At 42.6% G+C, this 15,808-nt stretch overlaps 1 protein-coding gene across 2 annotated transcripts in view; it reads left to right on the forward strand.

Annotated features, from left to right (window-relative positions):
• Positions 1 to 2,588: 2,588 nt before the first annotated feature.
• The window catches only part of SUV39H2 (SUV39H2 histone lysine methyltransferase), a 20,753-nt gene continuing 7,533 nt past the window's right edge, over positions 2,589 to 15,808 (forward strand). For both annotated transcript variants that reach the window (XM_069458743.1, XM_069458744.1), the window contains exons 1-2: positions 2,589 to 2,733; positions 5,122 to 5,267. In XM_069458743.1, coding sequence (XP_069314844.1) covers positions 2,703 to 2,733; positions 5,122 to 5,267 — 177 coding nt within the window. In that variant the 5' untranslated portion in view covers positions 2,589 to 2,702. The remainder of the gene's footprint in view (positions 2,734 to 5,121; positions 5,268 to 15,808) is intronic.

A 15,808-nucleotide genomic window follows, 5' to 3' on the forward strand; every position in this document is an offset into this window, starting at 1 on the left:
ATCTTTGTGTCTTATAGGAAAATGGCCACTAAATACATCCTTTGCATTTCTCATGGTTTGTTTAGAAACACAATAAAGAAGGAAAGGAATACCACTACTTCTGACTTTATTGGTCAGTTTGGCATGCTTTTTTCCCCCTGGACATCAAATTTGAAATCATCATCGATAAGTGCTCTATTTCCTAATGAAATTCTTCCAAATATTCTTGTACCCTCAAGTGACAATTTTTTCTTCTAAATTTGTGAAAGATTTGCCAACTAAGTTTTTTAGTGTTTGTTTTTATTTTTCAAGGTAAAAATAGCTTTACATTTTTTCTAAGAATGTTACCTGTTCATTATAAAATTTAAATTCAAAAGGAAAAAAATATAATAAAACATTCTGTCCTCTACCGCCCAGGGTAACAACTGTTAAGGTATTTTTGGTGAACATCTTGATAATTTTTTGTGCACTTGCCAATTATCTTTGCTGTGTCATATACATATTTTAAAATTTGAATGCTTATCAGCAAAAGGTTATGTCAAATTAGAATTTTGTCTGTTTATATGTCTGACATTGTCTAAAGAAGAGTGCCAAATATAAAAATGGGAATTAATACCTATGCATAAGGTGGAAGTCTCAGGAGGTATCTTAGCTTGGGCTGCTATAACAAACTGCCATAGACTGGGTGGCTTGTAAACACGGAAATTTATTGTATTTCTCACAGTTCTGGAAGCTGGAAGTCTGGGATCAGGGTGCCAGCATGGTCAGGTTCTGGTGAGGGCCCTCTTCTGGACTGTAGACTGTTACCATCTTGTATCCTCACAGGAGACAGGACTAGAAAGCTCCGAAGGGGCCCTTATTAAAGACACTAATTCCATTCACGAGGGTTCTATCCTCACGACCTAATCACCTCCCAAAGACCCTGCTTCCTAAACCATCATATTGAGGGTTAAGGATTTCAACGTATGAACTCTGGTGGACACTAACATTCAGTCCATAACAAGAAACCGTAAGATATTTCATCAGAGGTCAGGGCTGGAGACAAAAAGTTGGGAATCTTATGTGTAAAGATAATATTTAAATCCATGGGAACTGAGGCAGTCACAGAGGGAGAGCGTAAGAGAAATGTCCCTGGGCTAACCCCGGAGGAACGCCAACATTTAGGTTGGATGCAGGAAAAGGAGCCCAAACGGGGAGTGAAGAGTGGCCAGTGAGGTAGAAGGAAAACCAAGAAAGAAGTTGAGTAGCCGTGGACGGTCAAGATGTGCTGTGAGGACATCCGGAGAGCGAAGGCCACGCTGTGGGAAGGGAGGCTCGCTCTCCAAGTCTTAAGGGTCTGGAGAAATAATCCTAGCGGATGCCCTTCCATGTGATAGCAACGAACAGGACCTTGTATTCTTTATTATCAACGCAAGGAGACGCTCATTATAGAAAATGTTTAATATGTAAAAACGACTAGAAAAAAAATCACCCCAGAGAGACTGTATTTCGGTATTGTCCCAAACATTTTTTCTTACACAGTTTTAGGGGATTTGTTTTGTTTTTGCTTAACATACGAAACACTTCCCCAGGATACTCAAAGCTTCATAAACATCTTTTTTTAGATGGCTAGACAGAATTTCATAATGGAATCAACCGTTATTTTAAGGTTCTGCGTTCGTTTCCAGTCTTTCAAATTTACACATGCTACTTGGAAATATTTATGTTGTTTCTTACATGAATCTTTTAAAAATCCTCGGTAGAGGTCAAAAGGCTTTCTACCAAAGTTTCCGCAGCTTGCCCTTCTAACATTTCTGCCACAGGGTGTTCAGAACAGTCGCCGCGTCCGCGGTGTGAAGAGTGGGTGGGCGCGGGCAGGAGACAGCTAGGAGACCCCGGAGCCGTCCTGCTGACGAGACTAGAGCGTCCCGTGGCCTCGCCACCCAAGTGTGACCCGCAGACCAGTCAGAAACGCAGAAGCTCAGGTCCCCTCCCAGACCTCCCAAATTCAAATCTGCATTAAAATCAAGCACCCCCAGCCGATTGCTATTCCCCTTAAAGTGGGAAGCCCTGAGGGCGCCCGGTGGTTTCTAACCGCGCCGCACATTGGAGTCGCCTGGGGGGATTTAACGCCTGGCCACACTCCGCGCCAATTAATCCGAATCTCAGGACCCGGACCAGACCGAACCTTTCCAGGGATCCTCACGTGCGGCCAATCTTCAGACCTCGTGCTCTGGGGCGGTGGTGCGGGAGGGAACGGAACGAGGGCTGGCTGCGGCAGGCGGCCGAGGAGCAGGGCTGCGAGGGACGTTTCTCTGCACCGTGTACCCCGCTGCACGTTCGCGTCTCGCAGTGCGCCCGCGGTGTCGCCGCGAGACAGGTCGAAAGCGAAGCGTGGTAAGGCGTGAGGTGGGCCGGGCGAAGGGAGGGGATGGCCAGCCCAGAGGAGGGTCCCCCCAAACCCACAGCTGGGTCCCGGCGCCGCGTACACACCCGCCCGGGTTCCTGGCCCCGCCCCCGCCCCTGGCCCCGCCCCTGGCCCCGCCCCCGCCGGGCTGTGCCGTAAGGCGCAGGCGCGTTGCCCGCCGCGGCGGGGGTCGGCCTCCGGTGACGTCAGGACGCTTCGAGGGTGCCAGCCCCCAGCCCCGGCCCCCCGAGTCCCGCGCTGGCCGGGCAGGGGCGGGGCGTCGGGCCAGTTGAGCTATCCCGTCAGACCGCGCCAGTTTGAATGAAAGCTCCTCAAGATGGCGGCGGCCGGGGCCGAGACGCGAGGAGGTGAGGCTGGAGCGCTGCCCCTTGCTTTACCCGTCCCCAGGCACGCTCCCGGGGCCCGGGCAGTGGGGCGCTCCCGCGGGCCAGCTGGACCGCGACATGGGTGGACGCCGCCCGGCTGAGCCTCTGAGCCCGGGGTGCACCCTGCCCCCCCGGGCCGCTGACCCGCCTCCCGGCCCGCGTCTTGCAGGCACGGCTGCGGCTCGACTCCTTTGTGGTGGTTTGCGCGGCCGTGAGGTGTGCGCTCTGGCCTTTTAACTGGGAAGCGGGAACGGGGGGTGTGAACGTGACCTTAATTTCAGGGGGAGAAGGAAATGGGGGCTGAGGTGTGACGCGAGTGGGAGTGAGCGAGGACCCCCCGGTGCGGACACGCTCAGAGGCTCAGCGCCTCTTTGCAAACGTCCCAGAAAGTGGGCGTCTGAGGGCGCAGCGTGTGGCTTGCGGTAACTTTTCCACCCCCCAGGAACTTGCGTGTTATTCGAACGCTGAAGAATTGCACGGGGGTGGCGCGCGTGGGGGGGGTGGCGCCCGTGGGGGGGGGTGGCGCGCGCGCTTTGAAAACCTGGAACTTCCAATGCATTCTGGAACGTAGAGGTGTTTTCACGGTCTGCTTTTCTCCACGGAGATTATGACCTCATTATCCCTGAACCTTTTTCTTCCTTTAAGAATGGCAGGGGTTAATGTGAACTAGTGAAAGGTTTTTGCGGTGGTAATGAAGTATTTGATTTTTGTCAGTGAAATCTTTCTCTGCGTTATCGTAGACTGATTTTTTTTAACCAAGTGTTTGCAGTTTTTTATGTTCAAATTGCCTTTTTCTCAAAGGTAGCATTTTTATGGAGGGTTGTGTTTTGAATTCCCAACTAGATTATTGGGAGCAATACACCTTGGGTAGACCCCCGAGAGGAACCGCCTTTCAATGTGGTCAGCATGATGAAGTTAACATTACCCAAAACAACCTCAAGTTTTTTAGATTTAAGGGGTTTATAGGATCGTTTCTCTATCATCGCTGCCCTGCCTCCGAAACCATCACTCCAAAGCTATCAACCTCGCCCCCCAGATTTTGGGGGGGGGGGTGTAGATTATCTTTCCCTTTCTTGGTTTAGAATTATGAGTCGTCTGCAGCCAGTGGGGGTAGTGGAAATTGTGCTTAAGAGTGTCTGACAATAAAGTCGCTGTGTGAGTTTAGGGAGGGTGAGGAAAGGATGTAATAAAGTTAGAGCAGCTAGTAGTGTTCTCTCTTCCCTGGAAATTACCTCGAAACACAAGGTTATTGCAACTACCTGGGAGAGCTACCAAGTAAAGCTTGAGTTTACTGGTAGATTTTGTTTGATAAATCCAATTTTCTCCACTCCTCACATTTTTTTCCGTGAATCTGACACCCCAGAAAGATTGAGACCTCAAGTCATGTAGTTACGTGGCCAGGCAAGGGGTAGGACAGAGGACTCTTGCTCCTGCCCAGTGCTTGCTATGACTGTAGCCATAAAACCAAGTTTATTACGTTTTCGTAAACATGGCTTTGTTAATTTATACTTTAAATTCAGTATGGTAGCATACTGGTCACAGAACTTTGAGGGTAAAATCTGCAACAAGTAGTTTCTGGCATCTGTAAGGTTGATTATGAGTATGTCTGAGTTTTTTTCAAGTTCAATATATGGATTATTTAAATTGAACACTGGTAACTCTTGGCGTTAAAAAATACAGGCAATAAGCGTTACAAACATCAGTATACTCTCCAGTTTTTAAACTATAACTTTTGGGTTTATTTACTTTGATGATAGTACATTGCCACATGGGCAAAATAATAAGTGGATTTAAAATTTAAAATTTCATGCAACATTCCAAAGTGGGAAAACTAGGACATAATGATTTGAGTTTGTAACTGTACAACTATATTTCAATTAGATTTCGGTTCTTATTGTCCAATTAAATGAAAAAGTGACTTTAACGAATTATAAGATTGCATTTTAAGATATATTTTAGATATGTGTACATACAATATGTCCTAGAGATCTATGTTTTATTAAAATAGCAATTATATTTTATGTAGAATATAATGGAAGTCAAAAATGTTCCTCTGTTGACCTTTGCATCTATAGATAATCTTCAAAAAGCTTACAGATGCACAACATTTTGTTCAAGTGGCTTAGTAGAAATTAAGTGATGTCAGTTAAACATAGTAGGATTAAAATCCGTGAAAAAGCCAATTTACCAAAATAGTTCCTTAATGCTTAATTTTTTCTTGAAGACACGTAATTGGTTTCTTGTCATATGAACTTTTAGTACTGTAAAATTACCATTTAAATGGTGGGGATCTAGAGATTTTAAGTTTCTCTTTTTTGTTTTAATTGAGTAGCTATTTCATTAGTAAAGAATTCTATTTTCTTATTGTAGCTTGGTGTGTGCCTTGCCTAGTTTCCCTTGATACTCTTCAGGAATTATGTAGAAAAGAAAAGCTCACATGTAAATCCATTGGAATCACCAAAAGGAATCTAAACAATTATGAGGTGGAATACTTGTGTGACTACAAGGTAGTAAAGGTAAGGCAAATATCTAGCTCGTTAAAAGAGACCTAATCAGACTTCAGTATTTCATATTTTTGTAACATAAAAAGAACCTGAAAAGTAAGCGAAGCTCTTCTTAATGTTTAAAATTCTCAGCCATGATAAATTTATATGTCCTGTCATCTGTATTGCCAAATAACATTGAGAGGATTTTGAAGCGTAAAATGTTCGTACATTAGAATATTTTAAGGTGCTCATATCACTCTGCACCCAACTCTTGATTATCTCTGTGGTGGATTACCAGAACAAATGTTTGCTCTCAGATTGGCTTCTCCTGTCATTCGTTTTGTTCCTGAATCATATTTCTCCACTATCACCTGAAATGAACTTAGAGTTTCAAACCGATTTTAGTGTTACTGAAACTCCTCAAGAACGTCACCATTTGTATTTCCTACCATCACGTCAAACTCAAATACTAGTGAGACTCTAGGATATAATCGGATGTCCTGGATTTCAAAGTCATTTCCAGCCTTTGTTTCATACCTTATAGCTTCTGCAAACTTATTTAACATCTCTGGGCCTCCCTTTATTCCTCTTAAAAATGACATAGTTGGCCGGGCGCGGTGGCTCACGCCTGTAATCCTAGCACTCTGGGAGGCCGAGGCGGGTGGATTGCTCAAGGTCAGGAGTTCGAGACCAGCCTGAGCGAGACCCCGTCTCTACTAAAAATAGAAAGACATTATATGGACAACTAAAAATCTATATAGAAAAAATTAGCCGGGCATAGTGGCGCATGCCTGTAGTCCCAGCTACTTGGGAGGCTGAGGCAGTAGGATAGCTTAAGCCCAGGAGTCTGAGGTTGCTGTGAGCTAAGCTGACGCCACGGCACTCACTCTAGCCTGGGCAACAAAGTGAGACTCTGTCTCAACAAAAAAAAAAAATAAATAAAAAATAAATTAAAAATGACATAGTTGTTCATCTCAGCTTTGTTTTGTTTTGGAGTTTCATTTTGTTGGGTTTTTTTTTTTTTTTTTTTTTGAGACAGAGTCTCATTCTGTTGCCCGGGCTAGAGTGCCGTGGCATCAGCCTAGCTCACAGCAACCTCAAACTCCTGGGCTCGAGCAATTCTCCTGCCTCAGCCTCCCAAGTAGCTGGGACTACAGGCATATGCCACCATGCCGGGCTAATTTTTTCTATATAAATATATTTTTAGCTGTCCATATAATTTCTTTCTATTTTTAGTAGAGCCAGGGTCTCACTCTTGCTCAGGCTGGTCTCGAACTCCTGAGCTCAAACAGTCTGCCCACCTCGGCCTCCCAGAGTGCTAGGATTACAGGCATGAGCCACTGCGCCCGGCCGCATCTCAGCTTTTTTTTAATCTAAACCTTACAGTTATATTTTTGAATAAGTCATCTGTCGTTGGCCTACCTCCCCTTCCAAGAACTCTATTTTGGTCATTGATCTGCCCATTCTTTCAGATAAATGAATGAGGTATTCTGTTTCATTCTTCATTTTTCTTCTCCTTCATCTTTTATATTGAATCAGTCACTAAATCCAGTTCTTCCTCTGAAATGTCCATATCCATTGGTATCGCTGCCTTCCCCACTCAGTGGGACCTTATGATCAAGCATTGCATCTATAGTCTCAGCATCCTTCAACCCCTGCAACAGCCCAATCTTCTGCCCTCTCAATTTACCAGCTCTGGACTGACCAGTCTAGCTGAGGATATCATATAATCATGCTTATCAGCCCCATTGAAATTTATTTCTGTTCTCATACTGCTCAATTCTACTTGACAAGCTTTTTATCTATTGTTTTTTCACATTTTATCAGCTGTTTTTAATTTTTCTTAGTTTTCTGAGCTTCTTACCGTACTCCTACTTTCTCATATTCAGCTGAAGACCTCTTCTACATCAGTGAAAAATAGGATCCTTTTAGTATGAACTCTCAACTTACCTTCACCACAAGCTATCTGTATCTTCACTCAGTCTTACTTGGAGATGTCACCATTTTTCTTTTTTCTTCCTATCCACCCCCTCTGGGATTTTGGTTAATCTCTGATGTCTTTTTTTATATCAAGCTCTCTTTTTTTCACTTACTTATCCCAATCAGTAAACACACTGAGATCTTCCCTGACCTCCAAAAATCTTTCTTTAACCTTGCCTCCCCACTCATGGAAGTATTTCCTGTTTTTACCTTCTCCTTCACTTCCCATTAACTTTTTTAACAGCTTTATTCAGATATAATTTACCTGCCATCATACAATTCACCTGTTTAAAGGATACAGATTACATCTTTTAGTACACTCACAGTTTTAAGATGTTTTTCATGACCCCAAAAAGGAACCCCAAATCCCTTAGCCATTGCCCTCCACAACACTTCACTCATAACCTTCCAACTCCAATGCTAGACAACCACTAAATCTATCACTATAGATTTGCCTATATGGACATTTTGTATAAAAGGAATCATATAATATGTGGTCTTTTGTGATTGGCTTCTTTCACTTAGCATGTTTTCAAGGTTCATCCATGTTGTAGCATTTATCAATACTTTCTCCTTTTTATTGCCAAATAATATTTCATTGTATGGATATATTACATTTAATTTATCCATTCATAACTTCATGGACATTTGGGTTGTTTCCATTTTGGTACTGTTATAAATAATGCTCTTATGAACATTCATGTGCAAGTTTCTGTGTGGATGTAAGTTTTCATTTCTTGGTATATACCTAGGAGTGAAATTGCTGGGTCATGTGATAACTCAATGTTTAGCCATTTGGGGAACTGCCAGACGGCCTTCCAAAGCACTGCACTGTTTTATTTTCCCACCAGCTATGTCTGAAGGTTTTAGTTTCTTTACATCCTGACCAATACTTGTTATTATCTGACTTTTGATGACCGCCATCTGAGTGGGTGTGAAGTGGTATCTTGTTTTGATTTGCATTTCTCCAATGACTGATGATGCTGAGCATCTTTTCATGTGTATATTGGCCATTTTGTATGTCTTTGGAGAGCTGTCTATTCAGATCCTTTGCCAATTTTTAATAACTGGATTTTTTGTCATTTTATTATCGAGTTGGAATGGTTCTTTATACTGGATACAAATCCCTTATCAGATATACGATTTGCAAACATTTTCTGCCATTCTGTAGGTTGTCATTTCACTTCCCATTAACTTGTTAACCCACTTTATTATGGTTTGTGAATCTATCGGTGACCTTCTGATTGCCAAATTTGAAAACCTCAAATCTTACTCTAGTACTTTGCCACATTTAACACCGTTGGCTGCCTTTTCTTCTTTGAAACTTCATTGTCTATGGAGAGATTGCCTAGGTTCAAGTTCTGACTCTTATCATTTATTAATTTTGAGACCTTCAACAAGTTACTTAGCCTGTCTGTCCTTCAGTTTCTTCGTCTATGAAATAAGGATAGTTATAGTACCAATCTCATAGAGTACTATTAATAATAGCATTAATGAGTTGATTTAGATAGAATGCTTAGAACAGGGGCTGAAGTGTATTTATACTACATCAGTGTTTACTGTCATTATTGTACTCACCTCCATCATCCTCACTTCTTTTTCCACCTATTTTTCTTAGTATTGTTTGTGAATGTCCTTTAGTGTCTCTTATCCATCCTCCCTCTGAAATGTCAGTCATCTCCAGTCCTTGGCCCTCTTCTCACCTTGAAGGTGCTCCATAGCTAACCTCTTACCCAATGATTTCTACGTATGTCTGTTCAGCTCGTGACTCCCAAATCTTTCTAAGACTCTGACCTCTTTCTGAGCTTCATTTTGAACTAGATACTCTACAGGTGCCCAAGTTTATCACATTCAAAATCGCAGGTATTTTCCTCTTTCAAATCTACATCCTGTACTGGTGTTCCCTAGTCTTAGTTAACAGAATGGTAATTCTTCCAGTTACCTAACCTAATAATTTCATACATTTTTAATTCTCCTGTTTTACCCTCTAAATCTAGTAGGTGATCAGATTGTGTTATCTATGAAAAATACGGTTTTAGTACCATATTCCATAATGCCATTACAGTTTCTGAAATCTAGCTCTGATTGCATTGGGGCTTTGCTTTAGACCTTTTACTGGTTCCCTTGTTGTCTACCAATCTGAGACACTTAGCATGGAACTGAGGTTCTTTACCATGTGGCCACCCACCTTTCCAGCTTCATCTCTTGTGGCATATCCTACTCTCTGTCCACACTGAAATACTTGTAGATTCTTTCATTTGGCTAAGACTTACTGAGCACATACTATGAGCCAGACACTGTTCCAAGCGTTGGAAACATAGCTGAAAAACAGACATAGCTTATGTTCTAATTCCTTGAGCTCATCATGTACCTTTGTGCCCTTTACTCTTCTCATCCAGTTTCCTCTTTGGAATACTACTACTGTTTCCCTTCTCTGCTTGGCAAGTCCTACATAGCCTGCAAGGTTCAGTGTCAAGGTTACCACCTGTTGTAGTAACCTCCCTCCCTCACCTCCAGCAAAGTTAGGTGCTTTATGTTCAGGACTTACAAAGCACTGTTGTTGTTAATATTCTAGAGCTTGTCACATTTTATAGTTTGTTTGTGTCATGGTTTCCCTGCTAAGTTGTCCATCATTTGAGGGCTGGGACTCTGTAGTCCCTGGTACAGAGGAGTGTTTAGTCAGTGGTTAGTGAGTTGGATTGTTTTTTGCCAGTCATTTCTCCAGTGCCCACAATCACTATTTAGACGAGACCTTCCTGGCTTCATGCTTAGACTATAGCAGTACTCTATTAGCTCACACATCCTCCTTCTTCCCATAGACTCACTCAGCAAACATTTTTGTTTCTTCCGTGTGTCAGGTACTGTAGTAGGCACTGGGAATATAAAGATTAGTAAGAAAGAATCCCTCACTTTAAAGAACAGCCTAGGCCGGGCGCGGTGGCTCACGCCTGTAATCCTAGCACTCTGGGAGGCTGAGGCGGGTGGATTGCTCAAGGTCAGGAGTTCGAGACCAGCCTGAGCGAGACCCCGTCTCTACTAAAAATAGAAAGACATTATATGGACAACTAAAAATCTATATAGAAAAAATTAGCCGGGCATGGTGGCGCATGCCTGTAGTCCCAGCTACTCGGGAGGCTGAGGCAGTAGGATCGCTTAAGCCGAGGGGTCTGAGGTTGCTGTGAGCTAAGCTGATGCCACGGCACTCACTCTAGCCTGGGCAACAAAGTGAGACTCTGTCTCAACAAAAAAAAAAAAAAAAGAACAGCCTAGTGGGAAAGTTTGACAAGTAAATAATCCATTGCAGTATATATATAAAATAAATGCTACGGCAAACATTGTTATAACATCTTTGGGAGGTACATCTAGGATAGGTCACAGAAAGCTTCCTGGAAAAGCTGATATTCAAGTGGGGCGTGAAAAGACAAGCATTGGATTTCAGTGTGGCTTCTGTCTAGAGAATGAGGTGGTAAGAGATGGACGTGGAAAAGGTGAGAGACGAGTAAAGGATCTTTCAGCCATCTAAGGCAACGGGGAATCAGTTGACAGATTCTATAGAGAGTGACACATCAGATTTGTATTTGAGGGAGTTTTCTTACTGCAAGGAGGAAAGTTGGTTGGCAGGAAGGAAAGGGAATGACACACGCACGGCTCCACGTTCTGAATGGCTGTCACAATAACCAGGCAGGAACGATGGTGCTGGAACTGAAGTCTTAACAATGGCAAGAAAGAGAAGTAGGTGAATTTTAAAAAAAAAAATAAGATGATAAAATTTATGTCTGTGGTTGTGGTCGGACAGTTGGGTAGGGGTTTGCAGTGAAGGAGCCACATCTAGGAAAATAAGGGTTTCTGCTTGGGCAGTGCTGTAGATAGTATTAGTTATTGTTCACCAACTTCCAGGAATATAGGAGGAGGAAATAGATTGCGTTTGGGGAGGAAAGTTGAGTATATTTTAAGTAGAACTTAAACTAGCTGGAAATGTGGCTCCAAATAAAGAGATCTAACTAGAAATGTAGATCTTGAAGTAATTGGCAAAAAAGATAGTGAGTGATTGAAGCCGTGGGAGCAGATACAGTTTCCCATTCATGAACTCAACATACATTTATTGGCCATCTAGCACGGCCTGTGCTAGGAGCCGGGAATCTCAGCAGTGAACAACATGGGGGTATGGTCTCTGATATTATGGAGTTTATCTTTTAATGAGGGTAGAAATCCTTAAATACAACTGTACTTTCATTATAGTTGAGGTGAGTGCTATTGTAACAGAAGGATCTAACTTATCCTGGAGAGACTGGGCAGGTGTCCCTGAGGAACTGATGCTTTGACTTAGTACTAAAGAATGAAGAGATAAGTAGAGGAGGGTTTTGAGGAAGAAGACAGCTTGGCTTCTTCAAGGAATAGGAAGAAGGCCTTCAAGGAGTAGAGCATGCACGTGGATGTAGCAAGAGAGGGCGAGATGAGACTGGAAGAGTGGGCAGGCCCCAGAAAGTGCAGCTCGTTACAGGCCAAGAAAAGGATTTTACAATTGGTCTTAAGGGAGTGGCATGATGAGATGTACATGTTGAAAACATTACTCTGGCCATTGTGCCCAGAATGGTGGCAAGAGGCTACTGCAGTACTCCAGGTGAATTGAATGTGAGAAGGGAAGGACAAGGATTGAGGATGAGCCAGCCCTGAGGGTTAGTGAGGGGCACTCACAGGAGGACCTGGTGAAGAGATTGAGACAAACTGGCAAGAAAGATGGTGAGAAAACTGGAAGAGTAAATAAATCATGGAAGCCTGAGGGAGAGGTCGTGTGAACAAAAGAGACTATTAAACAGTGGATCAAAGAACTGCCAAGAATCCATTGGATTTAGCAATGGAGGGCCAGTGATGCCCTCGGAGCAGCTTCTGTGGCCTGGATGGAGGAGCCAAAAGAATGAATTAAAGAATAAATTGGTGGTAAGAAAGTATAGTATGGACAATTCTTCCATGAATGCTGGCTTTCATTTCTTTTTGTTTTTTGTTGGTTTGCTTGGTTTTGCATTTGTATGAATCTTAGCTTTCAAGAAAAGAGACAGGGCTACGTGGGTGTGAGGGTGTTCATAATTTTATTTTTAAAAATTTAAAGAGGGTAATATATGCATGTGATTTAAGAAGCTGAATGTTATAAAAGGCCAGATACTGAAATCTTCTACCCCGCGACCTAGTTCAGTCTCTCACTCTTAGCAATTCAATATGTCTTTTAGAGATTCCTTCTATATACGAGCATTTATATCTCAAAGGAGGTTTGGTTTTATTTTGCTTTTAAAAAATGGGGGAGGTTTACGTGCCAGTGAGTAGCAGTAGAGAGGGAGAAACTGAAGAAATAGAAGAGGAATAGTTGATGGAGGAAGTACATCTCTTCTCTTGTATCCACATCCACCTTCTCTCTAGTTAGATGTCTGTGCAAGGCTGAAAATTAAGGCAGTTTGTGCCTGGTGGTTTCTGCTTTCTCTCTGCATTAGGAAGAAAGATCACATGCCGCTGAGAATAACGTAGGAGGGTAGAGGCATAGAGACATTGAGTAAAGTAAAGGAGGTCTGAAATAGCCAACTTGGGAAATGGAAAGAATGCTGTCGGGGGGAACAGAAGGGTTGTTACTATTACGAATTCATGTTGAGGGTCTAGCTGAACTTAAAGGATGGAAATTGTAGTTGTACTTGGTCTCGGTGCCATGTGATTTTTCTGCAGCAGTGTTCTTGCCACATCACATACAGAATGCTTTCTGATACAACGATGGGTATTTAACATACTTAGTTCAGCAGTAAAGAACAAGAGTCTCCATGCACATTGATGGGGTTTCTGTCTTAGTAAACGATAAATACGACCCACAGCTTTGGCTTCTTAAAGCATACAGGTATGTCTATGTCTCTAGAACCACCACTGTACTGCATGGCACAGACGAACGGCATAGTCCACATCTAACAATAGATTAATATTCCTACAAGTCTAATTGCACCTAAAGTGGTTTTTAAGAGCTGTAATAACACAGAAATCATTGGACTATAATCTGAATTTTAGAGATTGGGAAAACAAAGCTCCAAGAAAGGACTTTTCCAAAGTCATGTGGCTCCTTTTTTTTTTTTCAGTGCTGGGTCTCTAATCCAGCTCTCACAATTCCTACTCTCTGTCAGTCACTGGCATGAAAATCCAGTGACTTTCCATTAAATATAATGGTTCTCAAACTGTGTTCCCATGGAACCACTGGTGTTTTCATAATCAGGTTATTCTAATGCTAATATTGAATATAATGATCATTTTCAAATTGGCACAAAAAATTAGCTAATGGAAAGACAGAAAATGTTCTTGGTCTTTGTTCTCCCATATATATTTCTTTCAAAGTTTTTGTGTTTGCTGCCACTTCTTGGCTATAGATAGCAGGTGACAAAAACAAATATTGAGAAATGATGGATTGCTACCTCCAGGTTCAGTTTAACAGCTTGTATTTCTTTTAAGAATTTGTATAGTTACTACTGTGATTTTTATGTTGCATGCATTTTGGTAGTCATATTTTTTGTTACACAGAGCCTGAGATATGGTAGTCAACTATGCTTGTTCTCAGGCTATGAAGAATAAGATGCCATCCCTTCCCACAAGTAGCTTATAGTTTAAATTAGAAATGGGGGCCGGGCGCGGTGGCTCACGCCTGTAATCCTAGCACTCTGGGAGGCCGAGGTGGGCGGATCGTTTGAGCTCAGGAGTTCGAGACCAGCCTGAGCAAGAGCGAGACCCCATCCTACTAAAAATAGAAATTATATGGACAGCTAAAAATATATATAGAAAAAATTAGCCAGGCATAGTGGTGCATGCCTGTAGTCCCAGCTACTCGGGAGGCTGAGGCAGGAGGATCGCTTGAGCCCAGGAGTTTGAGGTTGCTGTGAGCTAGGCTGACGCCACGGCACTCACTCTAGCCCGGGCAACAGAGTGAGACTCTGTCTCAAAAAAAAAAGAAATGGGGCCGGGAGTGGTGGCTCACGCCTGTAATCCCAGCACTCTCTGGGAGGCCGAGGCAGGTGGATCATTTGAGCTCAGGAGTTCGAGACCAGCCTGAGCAAGAGCAAGACCCCATCTCTACTAAAAATAGAAAGAAATTAGCTGGACAACTAAAAATATATATAGAAAAAATTAGCCGGGCATGGTGGTGCATGCCTGTAGTCCCAGCGACTCGGGAGGCTGAGGCAGGAGGATCGCTTGAGCCCAGGAGTTTGAGGTTGCTGTGAGCTAGGCTGACGCCACGGCACTCTAGCCCGGGCAACAGAGTGAGACTCTGTCTCAAAACAAAAAGAAAAAAGAGAAGAAAAAGAAAAAAATGGGAACACGAGGCAGTTAGTTGATAGTAATAATAAAGTTAACAGGAAGTTTAACTTTATTCTGTTAGTCACAGAGTAGGAACCACTAACAGTTTTCAAGCAAGAAAACAACAGAGTAACTGGTTCTGTGGATTTTTTTTTCTTTTTTATAAGAAAACTCTGTGATGAAGAACGACAGTGTTGTCAGTCTAGAGGAAGGTAGTGTTTTGCAAGATTGTTAAACCAGGCAAAAATTGAGGGTTAAGAAGGACAGTGTGAGTTCTGTGTGGATAGATTGTTCAGGAATCTGTTGGACATCCAGCAGCCTATGGGATATAGGAGGTTGCAGAGAAAATTTTGGAAATCATCAGTGTATAATTAATAGTTAACACTGGAGTGATGAGGTTGGCCCATTTAGAACAGGAATTCTTAACCTGGAATCCAAATGCCCTGCAGTTGCCAAAAATGTTACTTATGTGCCTTTTGCTATCTCAAAAGGGATAAACCCTTGTTTAGCGTGAAAAGGGGCTGAGGGCAGGGTCCTGGGTAGCTCAGTTGTTTAAGAGATGGGCAGGGAAAGCAGTCTCAACAAAGAAAGTGGGAAAGGAACAAGAAAGAAGAGAGAACAGTGATAACCGCAGCCCCCGGATGGTCCCGCAGTGGCTGCTGCTAGAATGAGGTCAAATGAGATAGGGCTGCAGAGTTCATTGCCCGGGCGATTAAAAGATCTGTAAACTTTCATAACAAAGTGGAGTAAAATGTATTTGTATTTAATGAAGCTCCCCCCAGAAACACCGTGCTTTCTTAGGAATTGTAAGAACCAAACTTTAAAGCTAGACAAATCCATCTTTTCTGTGTTTTCTGGACACTTCATACAAACCTTAGCTCCCAGCTTTTGCTTACGTTTTCCATCCTGGCTGCCACATTCCCTGCTGAACAAATTCTGTCAGCCCTTCACAGTGTAGTTTGTTCTACTTCCTCTGGTCCCTTTTCCGATTGTCTCGCCTGTATTGGTTTTTCTCTTTGTATTTTCATAGTATTGATTGTCTTATGTTGCTGCATATATCACATATTATTGCCTTCTTTTCCCGGTGAGATTTTGTTCCTAAATGCTAGTAATACCTTACATTTCATCACAACCCCTAGTGACCAAATTTTCATACACTTATTATTGATACTAACATTTTGACTAAATTTAACTAAAGCCAACCATAGTGGAGGAAGATGTCTTTAAGAAGAAATTCATATGATGCATTCCAAACCACATAGGAGTGATTTATGGAT

Source organism: Eulemur rufifrons, chromosome 25 (genome assembly GCF_041146395.1).
Source record: "Eulemur rufifrons isolate Redbay chromosome 25, OSU_ERuf_1, whole genome shotgun sequence".
Taxonomy (NCBI): Eukaryota; Metazoa; Chordata; class Mammalia; order Primates; family Lemuridae; genus Eulemur; species Eulemur rufifrons.